Source organism: Anthonomus grandis, chromosome 6 (assembly GCF_022605725.1).
Source record: "Anthonomus grandis grandis chromosome 6, icAntGran1.3, whole genome shotgun sequence".
NCBI lineage: Eukaryota > Metazoa > Arthropoda > Insecta > Coleoptera > Curculionidae > Anthonomus > Anthonomus grandis.
Window position 1 is genome coordinate 28,291,210 of NC_065551.1, and position 16,034 is coordinate 28,307,243.

The 16,034-nt window shown below is 29.6% G+C and overlaps 1 protein-coding gene across 1 annotated transcript in view; it reads left to right on the forward strand.

Annotated features, from left to right (window-relative positions):
• The window catches only part of LOC126737615 (protein O-mannosyl-transferase TMTC2-like), a 251,233-nt gene that overhangs the window by 161,417 nt on the left and 73,782 nt on the right, over window positions 1-16,034 (forward strand). Inside the window, exon 8 of the mRNA XM_050442592.1 lies at window positions 3,607-3,851. Within this exon, the coding sequence (XP_050298549.1) occupies window positions 3,607-3,851 (245 nt within the window). The remainder of the gene's footprint in view (window positions 1-3,606; window positions 3,852-16,034) is intronic.

Below are 16,034 nucleotides of genomic sequence, written 5' to 3' on the forward strand. Positions count from 1 at the left end.
TAGCAGAAAAATTTGTGGATACTAACAAAAAGGTGGTTAAAGACTTCTATTACATAATAAGAGTATATAGAGTGAATTTCTTGACAAAGCTAAAGTGGGTAGTGAAACCCATAACCCTGCTAAACTGGAGTATAAGTATCTTAGATTTATCTTTTAGAATCAGTATCATAGTTTTCATGATTAGTGAGCGAGAGGACGTTAAGGATTACACTTTGCATTTATCACAGATAGCTCCTTTCTATATAATGCATATTGTTCTCATCAAATATTTGCTTACATTTTCTCGGAATAGTAACTCATGACGAAGGTGAGACTCCATTAACACATAATACACAGATTTTGCGGTATATAATGCGAGAGCTCATTGGCAAGTGTGGTAATATGTGGAATAAATAATAGGTAACGGTCCATTATCTATCAGTGCAAGGAATTTGCTGCTACATTGATATGCCATAATAAGAGAACCTATTGATATATTTTTCAAGTCGCATTTAAATAAAATATTTAAATTTTATCAGCAGTAATTAATAAATTAAAATCACAATAGCCTTTTACCAAAAAAATACTAAAACTACTTCTTATTTACTTATTACTATTTACTTCCTATTGCTATTTGACTTAATTTAAAAAAAAAAATTTAAATACAAAATACTTTTGTCTGATACAAATCTTAGTATATTTCCTGTAGATTTGATGCTATTCCTCAAGTAAAATGTTTAGGTTTATTTAGCTTCTGATTTAACTATTCTACTTATTGACTATTATGGATTATGTTCCCTATTTTGCTACTAGATATCTTCAATAAAAAAAATCCCTGACTAAACACTTCATGTAGCATAAAAGTTAATGTATTCATCTATCTCTTTAAATATCGTAGTTATTACTTCTGTACATGAGTTTTTCTGATGGTTCGACACTTTATAGACTCTATTTTCCGAATAACGTCTTTTACGTTTTTATTTAAATTCCAATGCTTGTGTTCTGTGCTTGACAGTTTAGCATTTATTGCGCTTGTTTTAATAATAATTAGATTTCTGGGATTGTTGGTACCGATTTAAGATAAGATTATAAATAGTATACAGTTAATTATCAATTTGCGATAATTGTATAACCCAAATTCAGTTTAGCAGTGTAAAATATTGTTTTGACACTATAAAATAAATATTTTTGGGCTGATCTTAATCCACACGGGACAAATAAAGAAAAATTTAGTTTTAATTTATTTTGCCTTTTAAAAGATGATGAAGTAATATTTTTTATTTGTAATAAACCACTAAATTCTGCTAAATTTTAAGAAGTGTTGTAAGTAATTTTTTGAAAAATCTGCCAGTGCAAGATTTTCGTACTGGTTGGTTTGTACTTGACGAAGCATGTTTGATGATATTTGGTTCAGGCCTATGGGTTCATGGGATTGGCGAGGGATGCGAGATCACTAGATCTGACATCCCTTGATTTTTATTTGTGGGACAATATGAAGGAAGGGGCATGCGCAACATCAGTAAACAATAAAGAATAGCTATGTCAGCGAGTTATTATCTGATTTGTAGAGCTAAATAAAAGCGAAATTAAAAGAGCGAAAAAATATATCCACCAGAAAATGAGTTTAAAAAGGTTAAGAGAATAATTGTAGTCATATCAAAAATTTCCGTTACTATTTTTTTGTTACTTTCACGTAAAGTTAACGAAGTATGTTGTAGTATAAATAATTTTTGTTTATTACCTGGTTGTAAATTTAGAAATAAAGTGTTAAATTTTCTACATATTCTTGCTATTATTTGAGGACCTTGTTCATGGAAAACAAATCTATTAAAACTTAATTTAGCCGTTAATAATGTTCCTTCTTTTGAAATAAAGTTTATTATTAAACATTATAGTATTACTATATAAACTATAAAAGAATTTTTGCTGATGTTATTCGATTACAAAAAAGTTAGCCACATTATTTATATAGAGAAAAAATAAAAAAGACCCTAAAACTGAGCTCTGAGGTACAGACCGATAGATACTATAGATATAAGACATCCAGATTCATAGGGTCTTAATCTACAGTATATGAAAATAATTCAAGTCTATATAAGGAGATTCAAGAAGTGACTGAAACTGATATATATTTTCACATCTCTTCACTATTCCATATATTTATGTCTGCTAATTAAACTTTTAAATAAATAATTTAAAAATTACTATTGAATATCATGTCTTTGAATCTTTTACAATTCTGTTCTCCATTCTTTGTAAGTCGTTATTCTGCTTCTCAGATATCATGGTTCTTTACTTTTGAAATGCATATCAACCCTTGCCTAATAAAGGCATTTGTGTATATTAATTTTTCTTACTTTTATATTTCCCTTCCTCCTAATTACTCTTTATAATTTATTTCCTTAAATAGGCAATTGTTGTATATATTCTGGAAATTTTAATATATATTTATTAATAAAAAATAATTAATTATGCAGTAGCTATGTATATGTTCACTACCATTTTATTAAGTTTTTTTTATAACTAAATATATTAATTTGATAAGATCTTCTTCCATACGTATAGTAATGTTTTTAAAGTAAATTCCTTTATTGGCTGATACTGGAATATTCATATTCTATCTATAATATAACTGCTTTAAATTTACCGATTTGATTAAAAATGATTCTGCAAAATAACCGATACCTAAAATTTATTATGATTTTAACTCGGTCCAGTTTTTCCTTTCCAGTTAACAAGAGACTCCAATTTAAGCCAATTGATATGTCATCAACACGGTCCCTTCCGCGCATAAATTTAAATTTCAAATTGACCGCAGTGGAAAAATATCTGAATCAAATAATCATTTGTATAACAAAAAGCTGAAAAAAAATATGCAAAATTTCCGAATTTATATGCGAGCTCCAGGCCTCTATCATTCTTTGACAGAATTGAATATTTTGAGTGAAGTGTTATATTATACAATCCTTTTACCATAGCACTTTACAGTGAAATATACAGTGGCGCGCAATACTATTATGAATTTAATATTCATTTTATGCTAATTTACTCCTCCCATTTATTCAAATTCTCAAAAAAAATTACAAATAAAAAGTTTAATTTTGCTAAATAGATGTATCCGATGGCAATAAACCTCCTTATTACACGTCTTATGAACAAACCTATTTCCGCATCGCTAGCAGAGAAAAAAACCCTCTCCACAGAAAAATTGCTAATTACAAGAAAATTCTATTCTTATTCGAATTAGCTATTCATAAGTTGAGCCTTTGTGCTAAGTCGGTTGCTCCTTTTCCGACGTAATTCGCGAGTAATTTGGAAGGAATTTGGTATTCCTTATGTGAACTTAAATAACGGAACTTCTGAGACGTTCCTTTTCGTAACAAAAGAGACGCGCTGAAAAGATTTGTAAGGAATTAAAAGGAGTCGAGGCACTGGAAAATACATATTTATGACTGAAAGGGGATAGTGTTCTAATTTTAGCTATTACGTAGCCAGCTGTTTTATTCATCAGTCATTATTTGTTTAATATTTATAACGAAAATAGATTACCATTAACTTAATTCATTTATCTAATTACAGTTTTTCGGCATACTATTATTATTATTATAGCATTACGTTTTTTTACAGTGGCCTACGTTAATCTTGGGACAGCTTTTATTGCCGCAGGAAAATGTGATGAAGCTATATCTATACTAACTCAAGCCTCAAAACTGGATGGTACTGGATTAAAAGATAGAAGGGAGCATGAAAATGCTAAATTATCAGCTCTGTTGCAACTAGGGACTCTCTTTAGCGAGCAAGGAAGGTTGCATAGTGCTCTTGCTATTTATAGGGAGGCTGTAGAGCGGTTACCTGACTTCTATCCACCACAGGTAACATATTTTCCCTATTATTAGAAGGTTAAATATTATTGAACTATTAATTAATTACCTAATGTGACTAAGGGTGCGTTATCGTATATGTTATTGATAAATGTTAAAATTTAGTATTTTATATATTAAAATGCGTGAAATCATTTGTACTTTGTCATCAGAGGTTGTAATGCTATACGCATAAAAAAATATTGTCTTCGGAATGTTTAGTGTAATTTTTCTATAGGACGTAAAACAAAAAAACTGGTAGAGACTTTTTTCAGTCAATATTAAGGTTTTTCTGTGTGATTTTGATAGAAATGTTATAACATATTTTTAATGATTTGTAAATTGATAAATCAATTTCAATCATATATTTATTTGACTTAATGTTTCTACTTATTTCTTTGTAAAGATATTGCTATATTTATGGTTATTTTAAAATACGATAAAAAAGTGTAAGTATTGCAAAAGTATCATAAAGACTTTTTACAAGTTATTCTAAAAACATTTTATTGAATTTAACTTAAAATTAATATAAAGTATTTAATTTTAATTCTGTCCCTCTTTCCCGTTCTATGTTGTTTATTAGTATATATTATATTTAATTTGGTTTATTACTGTTTCTTCCTAATCTCGTAATAATAATGAATTTATCTTTTATTTGAGTTTCATTTCCTAGTTATCATTTACTTAAATATTTATCTTTTCAATAATTTGCAATAACACATTTTTTAAACATTTTCAAAACAAGAAAATTTTTCCAAGATTATTTTTTTTCTGCATATTTAAAAAACTAATGAATTTTATTTATTAATAGAGCATTGTTATATTGGCCCTATTTTATTAAAATGTTTATTGACTTCTGACAACTAAATTCCTTAGTACCCACTGTTTTATTTTTTCAAAATGAAACTAATAAAAATCCCCTTGTAGTTCTTTTTTATCTACACCTGTTATATCCCCGCACATTTCATGATTAATTGATTAAATAATTTAGAATTAAATTCTCTGGAAAATATGTTTTAAATATTGCTGCATGTAGCAATTGCACACACTTATAATTAGCAAATCTTTAATTTTATCACTTTCGTAATTAAAATTTAATACAAGGGTGTCTTAAGTATTCTTCATTGATCTGAATCGCTTTGGTGTCTCAATAACTTCTCTAACGTAAGCGTAAACAATTGTGGTGAGATGAATTCGCCGGTTTTCGACGGTTTGCACAGTTCTTCAATTCATATATATTTTTAATCAAAGTTTTTTATCAATTATCAACATGACCCATTATTAACAACGCCTCGATTTCAATGGAGTCGAAGGCTTTTTCATAATCGACAAAAGCTATTTAAAGACAAGCACTTTATAAAGTTAGCAAACTAATTGTATTCTTTAATTACTGTCCAATGTCGACCTTCTCTTTTCTTGAAGTAGGTTTTCATATATAAGATTTTAGTTTCCTTAATGTAGGTTAGTAGCATGTCACTTCTATCGGTTTTTTGTACGTAAGCCAAATGCACCAACTTTTTTTTCTTTAGTCTTTTTCTGATTGAGATTTATTTATTTCTTAAATTTGCTTGACTCCTTAATTGTTGTAGTCAATGCTTGCAGCGTATACCTATATTATTTTGCAACAGTATCTGTTGTTAACACTTTGATTTATTGGTATTATTCTCTCGAAGATGTTTTTATATTGTATGACATTGTTATATTTTTGCTTAGAAGAAATCCCACTCCGTTGATCCTGCTTGTATAGTTTCCTTTATAGTAGAGCGTATGACATTTCTGTTATGTGATCTAACCATCTTCTTCTCAGGCCATATTTATTCACTTCTGGTTGTAGATCTTTTCCAAATCTTTCCAAGCTTTTCGTTCCTTAGCAGTCGAGATCCAATTCCTTGCTGCAATATCTTAGATGTCGTCTTTGTAGTCTACCGATACTTCGTTTGGTCTCTGTTGGGCGCCAAATATGTGCCCACCATTCGTCATCCTGTCTTGCTATATGATCAGCTCATCTACATTTTAGTTGTACCACAGGCCTTACTACATATGTCACTTTAGTTCTCCTATGAATTTCCTGATTGCGAACTTTATCCCTTACAATTTTTCCTGTTATTATTCTCCCTATTGCTCGTTGGATGATTTGCAGCCTATTGACAAATTTACGGGTAATTTTCATTGTCTCGGCATCACAGTCAAACACTGTCGATTTCAAATTTAAAGGAAATTCGCTAGATTTAAGACTAAATCCTAGATTATGAAAAGCTACCCAGGAGACGCCTATTTATTCTTCTAGTAATTTTAGAAACCCGATTTTTTTTGCTGAATTTTGGGGCCTAAGTATATTCTGAGACAATTTATAGGGGTTCGTCATTACCTGCATGTCTCACTCCATCAATATTAATCCCGTGTTCTTGCTAGTCAAGGTTTTCGAAGAACTGCTCCAAGGCAAGGGTAAGAAATTTTTGTGAAATGGTGTCGTGTCTTTGTTTCTCATATACGAGGGCGGTCCCAGAAGTACCCGACCCAAGAAAAAAAACACGAAAATTTTGGAAAAAAATTTATTTATTTTTCAACATAATCTCCTTTCAGCTATATACACTTTTTCCAGCGATGTTTTATAAGTTCGATACCCTTTTTATAATAAGAACTGTTTTGCGCCTCGAAATAGCCATTAACTGCAGACATCACTTCTTCATCGTTAGAAAATCTTTGACCACTGAGCCAGTTTTTTAAGTTTGGAAACAGAAAATAATCTGAGGGGGCTAATTCTGGTGAATAGGGTGCATGAGGTAGCAATTCAAACTTTAATTCGTTAATTTCGGACATTGCAATAACGGATTTGTGAGCTGGTGTATTGTCTTGATGAAACAAGTCTTTCTTCTTAACCAAATACGGCCGTTTTTGCTTGATTTCTTCGCTCAAACGTTGCAATAAGTTCGCATAATACTCGCCGTTAATAGTTTTACATTTTTTAAGATAGTCAATGAAAATTATCCCTCGCGCATCCCAAAAAACCGACGCCATGACCTTGCCTGCAGATGAAACGGTTTTCGCCTTCTTTGGAGCTGGTTCTCCCTTTTCAGTCCATTGTTTTGATTGTTCTTTTGTCTTAGGTGTGAAGTGATGGACCCATGTTTCATTCATGGTTATGAAACGATGCAAAAATTCTGCTTTGTTGCTATTAAATTTCGCTAAAGACTCAATTGAAACATCTTCACGACACTGTTTTTGCTCGAATGTGAGTAAACGCAGCATCCATCTTGCACACAGCTTTCTCATGTCAAAATTTTCAGTAAATATGCAATATACCGCACTTTTTGAAATGCCTACTATGTCCGCTAGCTCGCGCACTTTTAGTCGACGATCATCCAGTACCACTTTGTGAATTTTCTTTAAAATTTCTGGAGTCGTCAGCTTATTTGGTCGACCACTGCGATGCTCGTCTTGGCAGCTCGTACGGCCTCGTTTAAACTCTGCTACCCAATATTTTACTGTTGTTAACGAAGGAGCAGACTCACCCAGAGTAGAATCCAGTTCAGATTTTATATTGGTTGGGCTGAGGCCTTTCAAATAAAAGTATTGTATCACATAACGATGACCAATTTTCTCCATTCTCACAAATTCACTGAAAACGTTCACTATTGATGGCTGCCAAACAAATACTAAACAACGTGGCGTCTTCAAACTTGAAACATATGCTTTATAGATTATATACTTTCTAATACACTAATATTTTTCACTACTATCGACATCTCTAGGTCAGGCCGGGTACTTCTGGGACCAGCCTCGTATATGTGTATAATGCCTTCTGATATTCGACAAAGGCTAAATGGAGTGCTATATTATATTTTGTGGCTATTTTAATGAAAGGACGAACTGTCTAAAGATAGTGATCGATAATACTAAGCCCGTTAAAGAATTCCACTTTTTTGACTAGCTATGAATCCATCTTGTAATTAGTTGTTTTTAATGTTTGTAATTAGTTTATTAATGTGGAATAATAATCCAATAGCTCAATAATCTAATAGGACCTTGTTGCCAAGAAACGATGTAATTTAAAATGTATATTATTATTTTTATTTTGTTTCTAGCAATGTGTTCACTCTTTATGGCAAATAAATTGCTTTTGAGTTTTAATTTCAATTAATTATATATGTTGTTTTTTTTTTGTTTCTCGCATAACAGGACGACTTCTGCAATTTTCTACTTAGTGGAGACTTTCCTTCTAGTAAACATTCATTAGGCAATAATTTTACATGTTCTATTATATTAATTGCGGTTCTACTATGATCTTCAGCTAAATGCTTTCTTTCTTTCATTATATGTAATGCTATCTCCAATTCTTCGATATTTATTTCTGCGACCTCTTCAGTTCCTACATATTGTATTATTTTTCTCTAATATTAACGGCCCTAGACTTTACTGTACAAATTTTTGTAGAGATCTTAATCAGCAGTCTTCTCCCTAGGATCGCCAACTATAATATCCTCTATATTTTTAACTTTCTATTTGAAAGTTTAAATCCTGGACTTTCATACTATAATTATATTCGATTGCATTCTCATTTAGCTTGCTGTTATAATTTTTCTAATATTTCAGGTGTATTTTCTATTTATTTCTCGATCTATTCCTTCCAACTCCTAAGTCTTCATCCAGCTTTATTATCCTGTCCTCAATGGATGATGTTCTTACGTTAAACCCAGCTATGTACAGAGTTTTGTGATTATGCGATTTTGGTTTTACGTATTTCAGCTAACATTGAACTCTAATTATATCCCCTAGAATCATAAAGGTAAAATGTATTTACAGTACGAAATCCTAAGATACTAGCTCTACTCACCTTGTGTACTGTTTCTAGGTTCGATATTTCATAGGAAGTTCTAACTATAATCAGTGTTAATTGATTCATTGTAAAATGGAATTTCAATTTTCTGTTGAAAAAAAAATAATTTATTTATAATTTTTTTTTGTTAAAACTAAAATAAATATGACCTTTTGATATACGTATAAAGTGTAATGGCTTTGAGAAACTAGTAATGCAATCCTATTTTATACACTTTACGTCACTGCATACAGAATTTAATTATGGCTATTTATGATCCATGGATTTCATTTTAACATTTACGTCCAAAATTTTAAAACGAAAAAAGAGTATACCGTATATCTTCTGTCTCTAGTATTGGTTAATTCACCTGAAAAACCAATAATGCATTCCTGTTTTATGAACTTTGCGTCATTGAATAAGGATTCAATGATGGTTTTTATGATCTTGTAGGTTCAATTTCAATATTTCTGCAAAATAATCGCTAGTTAATTTAAATTGGATTTTTTTTTCTTTTTTATTACACTTTCTGATATTATTTGTTTTTTTTTAAAAAGTTATTTTTGAATTAATTTAAAAATCTACAAAATATATTTATGCTGCAAGCTTTTTTTGTTGTCATTTATTTTAAGTAAGATTTATTTAATTTTAGGTTTATTTTTAGCAAACAATGAAGTTACATTTAAATTATTTATTGAGTATTAATTGTTTACAAATTTTTTGAATTAATAGCACATCTCTAAGCCCTTTTAATTATTTGGATCTTTAATAAGGTTCATTAAGACGAATTGAGGTAATTATATTTCTGCAGGTACAGCGTTTCTGACGAAGCGATATACTTTCCACTTAAGGATATCATGTTTAGTCACTTCAGTTATGAAGTGTCCATAACCCGGATACCTTACAACAATTATTAGCTATAAACTATATGTTAATTATGAAACAAAATTTTCCCTTTATTCACCTAATGATATTTAATTATTTGTTTAAGGTTAAGATAAAGGTTAAGATTATTAGGATAATTTTTTTTATCCTAATAAGTAGAACAAATGCAAAGTTATTCTCTAAAAGTCAATAAGATGATTTTTATTATTTATATAAGAATTGTACACCTTCCGAAATAAAATTAAACCTTTATTTATTTTTTTTTCAATTTATCACTTTTTGCTTACAAAATTACTAACCAGTAATAAAAAAACCACATCAAATACCTGTTGTACGTGCTAATCACTATAATTTTATCTTTAATATTTTAATGGCAGCCCACCAAACTTTGTCCAACAGTTAAAGAAAAAATATGGAAAACTCATAATTTTGGGTCTCGCACGTTTCCGTCCTTATCGACTTCGAAGTTTCAGGAACTTTAATAATAAAGGACACGCCCCCTCTCTTTTGGGACAAAGCCACGCGTGCTTCCGAACCCTTCATACTTGGCCTTTATAAACTTTAATAATTAAAGCTATTCTTAACGAAAGGGCCCATTAGTAAGAAACACCATATATAAGTGTTTTTAACTGTGAATTTGGCGTCGTAATCAAAAGGCGTTAAATAAAGAAATAATGTGTTCAACTTTTTATTTGGCTTTATTCAAACTGGAAGAAAAGGGAAAATTATATAAACATATTGAAAAAAATCTCTTCTAAAACTATATTTACACAAAAGCCTAGTCGCGCTGACCCATCAGTTCTAATTCAAACCTAATTTGTGATATACATGGCAGCCAGTTGTTTATCTTAGCCACAACAAAGGGTCCTAGTTTACACTCAAGTCACGGCCTTATTGAGGAGCACCATTGTCCAAAGCGGCACATTAATTAAGCGTAAATTGGGGTTGATAGATAAAAAATATACAAAGATAGAGCATAATAGGTTTGTTATTATGCATTTTACAATGCTTCGGAAAACAACTTTTATATGCATAATTTAAATGGACAGGATTGCGCTTTTATCAAACTTAAAAAAAAATATTATCTATTGCAGTTGTGCACACCGTCGTGGCAATTTAGGAGAATAAATTTAATGTAAGACTATTTTATACAGATTTATGTCTAAGGACTGAAAAATAATTCTCAAATGCACTTCGTTATCAATATATGAACCCAGTTTAATATTAAGCTTTATATGCCTTTCTACCGATTGATATATATGCCTTTGTTCTGAATAAAGAGGCTTTCACTCAAAGTCTGTATTAGGTTTAGTATGAGTGAAACATTAAAAGACCTTCATAAGTTGCTTTAAGGAAGCATGTTTGATATTTTCCGCTTGGGGTTACTTAATTTAAAAAAGGGCCTCTCCAGTTATAGTATCTTCTGCCTTATCCCAAATTCTTATTTAATATCTAACTTCAAAGTTAATTTTAAACTTTAATTATGTCTTTTTATTAGCTTATCAATAATCTTATCTTAATAACCACCAATCTTAGCAAATGTTGTAGTTTTTTTTCTTTATTAAATCTGTTACTACTTAGAGAAAATGAGACTAAACCATGTACTTAGAAATGCATGCTTGCCATTTTATGTAATAGACAACGGTTAGGGTCATTGGTGATGTAACTAAAATTATTTGTTTGTTTTTTAATAATATCAAACATCCTTATCTATTATTATTTTTGATGACAGAAAAATCTAAAAATGACATTTTTGTATTTGCTGTTCGAAGGAACTTAAATCCTCTCCCGGAGATGCTAACTTCATTAGCGTAATACGTGTCGAGAATAAAATAAAGATTTAATTAGTAGTAAAGCTGTTTTGTGATTTGAGGATCGCACCAAAGGTTCCAACTTTAGAACTATATTATCCTCTTTTTGTCAAGGCTGAGCCTTACTTTGCACATGTATATCTGCAAAAGTCTTGGACCCATCAGTTTACAAACAAATTTCGGCGTTTTTCAATGATATTATATTTTGTTTCTATGTTTCCCGATGATGTATGCTTTTGTTAGGTGTATGTCATATTTTCTGGTATATTATTGGAATGCATTTGCATGTGTGTCTTTATAGTTCTCTTTAGATAGAAATGCAAGGAAGATAAGCTAAGTATTTAAATGAGAATTCGATTTTACACCTTTTTCTATATCATTGATTCACTTCTTAAATAGTGTTTGGATCGGCTAGAAATAGTGTTTTTCTCCCATAATGTGTCCTTTTAATTTTTAGACTAAGACAGGGATATATAAATGAGAATTCGATTTTTTCACCTATCTCAATATCATGGTTTCAGTTGTTAAATAGTAGTTGGATCGTCTGGAAAAAGTGCTTTCCTCCCCTAGTGTGTCTACTTATACCTGAAAAACATAACTTTCTTCCTGTCCTCTTTTAATTTTTAGACTGAGATAGGGCTATATAAATGAGAATTCGATTTTTCCACCTTTTTCTATATCATCGTTTTATTTTCTAAGTAGTGTTTGGATCACCTGGAAATAGTGTTCTTCCTCTAGAATGTGTCTACGTATATCCAACAAATATCATTTTTTCCCATCCTCTTCTAATTTTTAGGCTCAGATGGTGATACATACAGTTTTGCTTCATTAGGTCGCTGAAATTCTTGCTTCACATATACGTGAATTATAAATTTTAATCAAGGATTTAATTAAAGTTCTTTCCCAAGGATTTGTTTTATGTTCACGGACAGGTCGAAAGTGTTATTTTTGGAAAATGCAAATTTTATTGTAGCACTTAAACACTAAAATCATATAATTTCCATTATTTGGTCAGAATTATATTTTTTTACTGGTCAGACTAAAAACACCACACAACAATCTTCATCTAATAGTTCCTAGGTTTACTGTAGCTAGCGCTATTTTTTTTACGTAAGATTAAATTTATGCTAAGGTTTCGGTATAACCTTTTTTAGATATTTAATTACTAACAATCGATTAAGGGTATTACCGCTAATATTAAACACGAGTAATAATTAACAAATTAATTACGAAAATCGTTTTAACTTGAAAGGAGGCATCTAAAAAGTATGAATGTAAAACAAGTTTTGTTAATAAATTGGGTGGTTATAAAACACATAATGATTGTTAAGTTTATTCACTGCCTTTATATTTCAAAAAATATTGTGTGCAGTTGCCATTAAAGTTATGCTTTCTTTAGGTGAAATGAAATGATTACTCAAATAAAATCTCAAAATTTTTGTTTATTAATTACGTAAAATATTATCAAATTATAGCAAAATAATGTCGAAGGCTTATTAAAGTATATATTAAGTAGTAAAAAGAAGAAACAGTGCTAACTACAAATGTTGGGAGTGACTTATGTATAAATTTTTAATAAAAAGCATTAATGAGATTTATCCAAAATAATAGTTACAAAATTACATCCAAAAGTTTAAAGTAACCACGATTTAAATACCGTTGTGTAGATCGGTTAGTATATCTTCTTTTGTTTATACCTGCATTAATGTACCTGATGTTTTGAAAAAATTGTAATTATTGTTTTATGTCGAGTCATAAATGTTAGCAATTAGCAGTTATTTTTCTTACATTTTTATTGTAATAACCGCGTTTTTAAGAAAATATATACATTTAACGTACTATTCATAAATGCTTTAAATGTCAGCATATTTGTCCGTGTTAACACTAAATTAGAATTCCAAAAATTACTTAAAGGATCATTTTTCGACTATTGTTCGTAAAAAAACTAGGTCATACCTACACCATAATTTACAGCTTATTTAGCGTCCACGGCAAAAATCCCAATTAATCACATATCGTTCACCACATACAAAAATACCCCATTTATAACCTCTGACGTTTCTCGGCTCTCTAATAATGTTTGTACAGATTAATTTGTCGTCAAAGTTGATATCTTTCTCTAAAAATGAAAATCCCGATCGCTTGAAATTCTACCCTTTTGTTCATGAGAGATGCGACCGACACGCATATGACAAATTGGATTTAGTGTTCGCGTTGATCGAGAGTCGGACATCTATGTCCGAATAGCGAGGTTTATTATTGGAAATAGATTAAAATGATAATTAAAGATGTTTTACGAAATACAGCATGATTGGTGCGTGGAATAGTATTAATGTATGGATGCTGGTAAATCAAAATTTATTAGAACCTAATGATAAATCCTTAATAAAGACATAACAAAATAATTAAACTACTTGAATTATAAAGAAAAAGCTTATAGTTTTTCCACATATGGCTGCTAAAGTTTGAATTTTTTTTGGGTACTTTTTGGACTAAATTCTGCTATTTCCCTGTAACTATAGTACCACCTATTTTTTATATTCAGGCTAGTAGGTTTTATGATAGAAGACCAAAATAGTTTATTTTTGGCGGTAAATAAAATTTTTCACTAGCAGGTATGAAGATAAACAGAATATTTAACATAAATACAATGAAAATTTAATATTTATAGGACAAAAGATGTAAATAGATATATTCTCTATAATTTACCTCGTAGAAGCAAAGCCATTTATTTAACAGACACACAAATACAACACAATTGAGTAACTTTAAAATTAAACAAATAAAATAAGTTGTTTCTGTAGTTTAGCTTCTCTTAAAACTCTCTAACTTTACTCCCGTAGGTTGTACAGTTACAAAAAGTACATTAAAGAGAATTAATTTATCTGTTGGACTTACAGTTTAATCAGAAATGTGTAGTGTAGATTCGGAAAGATAGACAAATAACAAAAAACCAGAGTTATATTGATTTTTTAAACTTCAGGAACTTTTTGGATAGCTTTAACTTTAATTATTTTATTATTATTTAATATTAACTTTAAACTTTTTTAATGTTTCATGACGCATAATGTGGTACTTGCGGTCTATTAAGCTAATGAGGTCTTATAATATGACGTGACGCTAGTCGGGAAACTGCAAAACTTTAAATTCAAAAAATATTATAATAGGTTTAATACCTAAAGAATAAAAGGCAGAATTGCAAATGTTTAAGGTAAGAGATATATTTTGAGTTTGCGTTACGTTTTTATCTCTTTGTCTAGTTTTTTAATGTATTTTATTTATTTAAAAAAAATTCTGTTCTAGTTCTAAGGTCTTGGTTATTTATTTCAATAGAATTCATACAATAAATGGTTACGTTGCCTGTTAAAAAAATTCTGACGCATCCCTGTGCCGTAAGGGCATTAATATTTTAAATATTCGTTATTTTGACAAAAGCCCAATATAAATATCGGTAAAATATAATTCCTAGAACTTGTGTGATTTTTTATAAGACTGATAACTGATTTTTTTCCTTAGCTTTTATTGCTGCACTTACATCTTGATATATTCTGGAAATAACGCCCATAAAAATGCAAAAATAAATAGTTTTTCCACATTGCTAATAAAATTGTGCATTTTTCTGAAAGATATGTTTTACTGTAGGTCGTAAAATAAAACCCCGAGAAGGGAGGATAGTTTAACAAATAAATTGCCTATAATTTTGTTTGGTTAAGGCAAATTCAATTAGACGGTTTTAATTTAAGAATTACGTGAAGAACTATTAAAACATCTTACTTTATTTTCTAATTTGTTGCAAATAAGTGGACACGAATTAAGGTAACTTGAAGTAATTTTTATTTTTATTTATATGATCTCCTATTAAGTGTTAAAATAGAATTTATTTCTGGTAGTTATTGGACCTGATACAAATAAAAATGTAATAAAAATACAAAATTTAATAATGCATAACTTAAAGTGATAATAAAAGTAACTGCTGAGTAATAAATAAAAACAATAAGCATAGGCTTTGAAAAATAGAATTTTAATTGGTAAGATAAAATGAAAGTAAAGTTTAAATGTCAAGTATTTTATAAGCAATATTTACTTTTTTAATAATTTATCCTTACTAAATATATATTCTTTTTAAATGTACAAGCAAACATTTTTCTCTCAAATATAGAGACGTCAGGTAAGGAAGGAAATAATTAGGAACAAAATAAATAAAAACATTTTTTCTTCATTTTATGCTAATGAAACATATTATGTTTTTTAAATAAAAAAATAATAATAAATCAAGACAGCAATATACATATATCAAATCTTTATGTAATTTTTATTCCTTTAGATATACGATAGTAGTATTTATATTAAGATATTAATACCAGTACTGATATAAAGTACTATCGCTTTACAATTATTACTTAAGTGGCAAGACTGCTGCAGCAGTATTTTATGGTTTATCTAATGCCTTTGACTACCTATACCACATAAGGTATTAAGGGGTTTTCTCAGAGTTTCATTTTTGATAATGAATATAGAATTATTTCGAGACCTTTCTACCTTCAAGAACAATATTCTCTGTTCATTCTTAACACGAAGCTCAATCTAAGTCTACCTTCTTAAGCCCCGTATTTATAAGCTATAGTAATGAGGTAGGTAGTGGTGATTGTCCTTTAACATATCAAAACAGCCTATTTTCTTTAT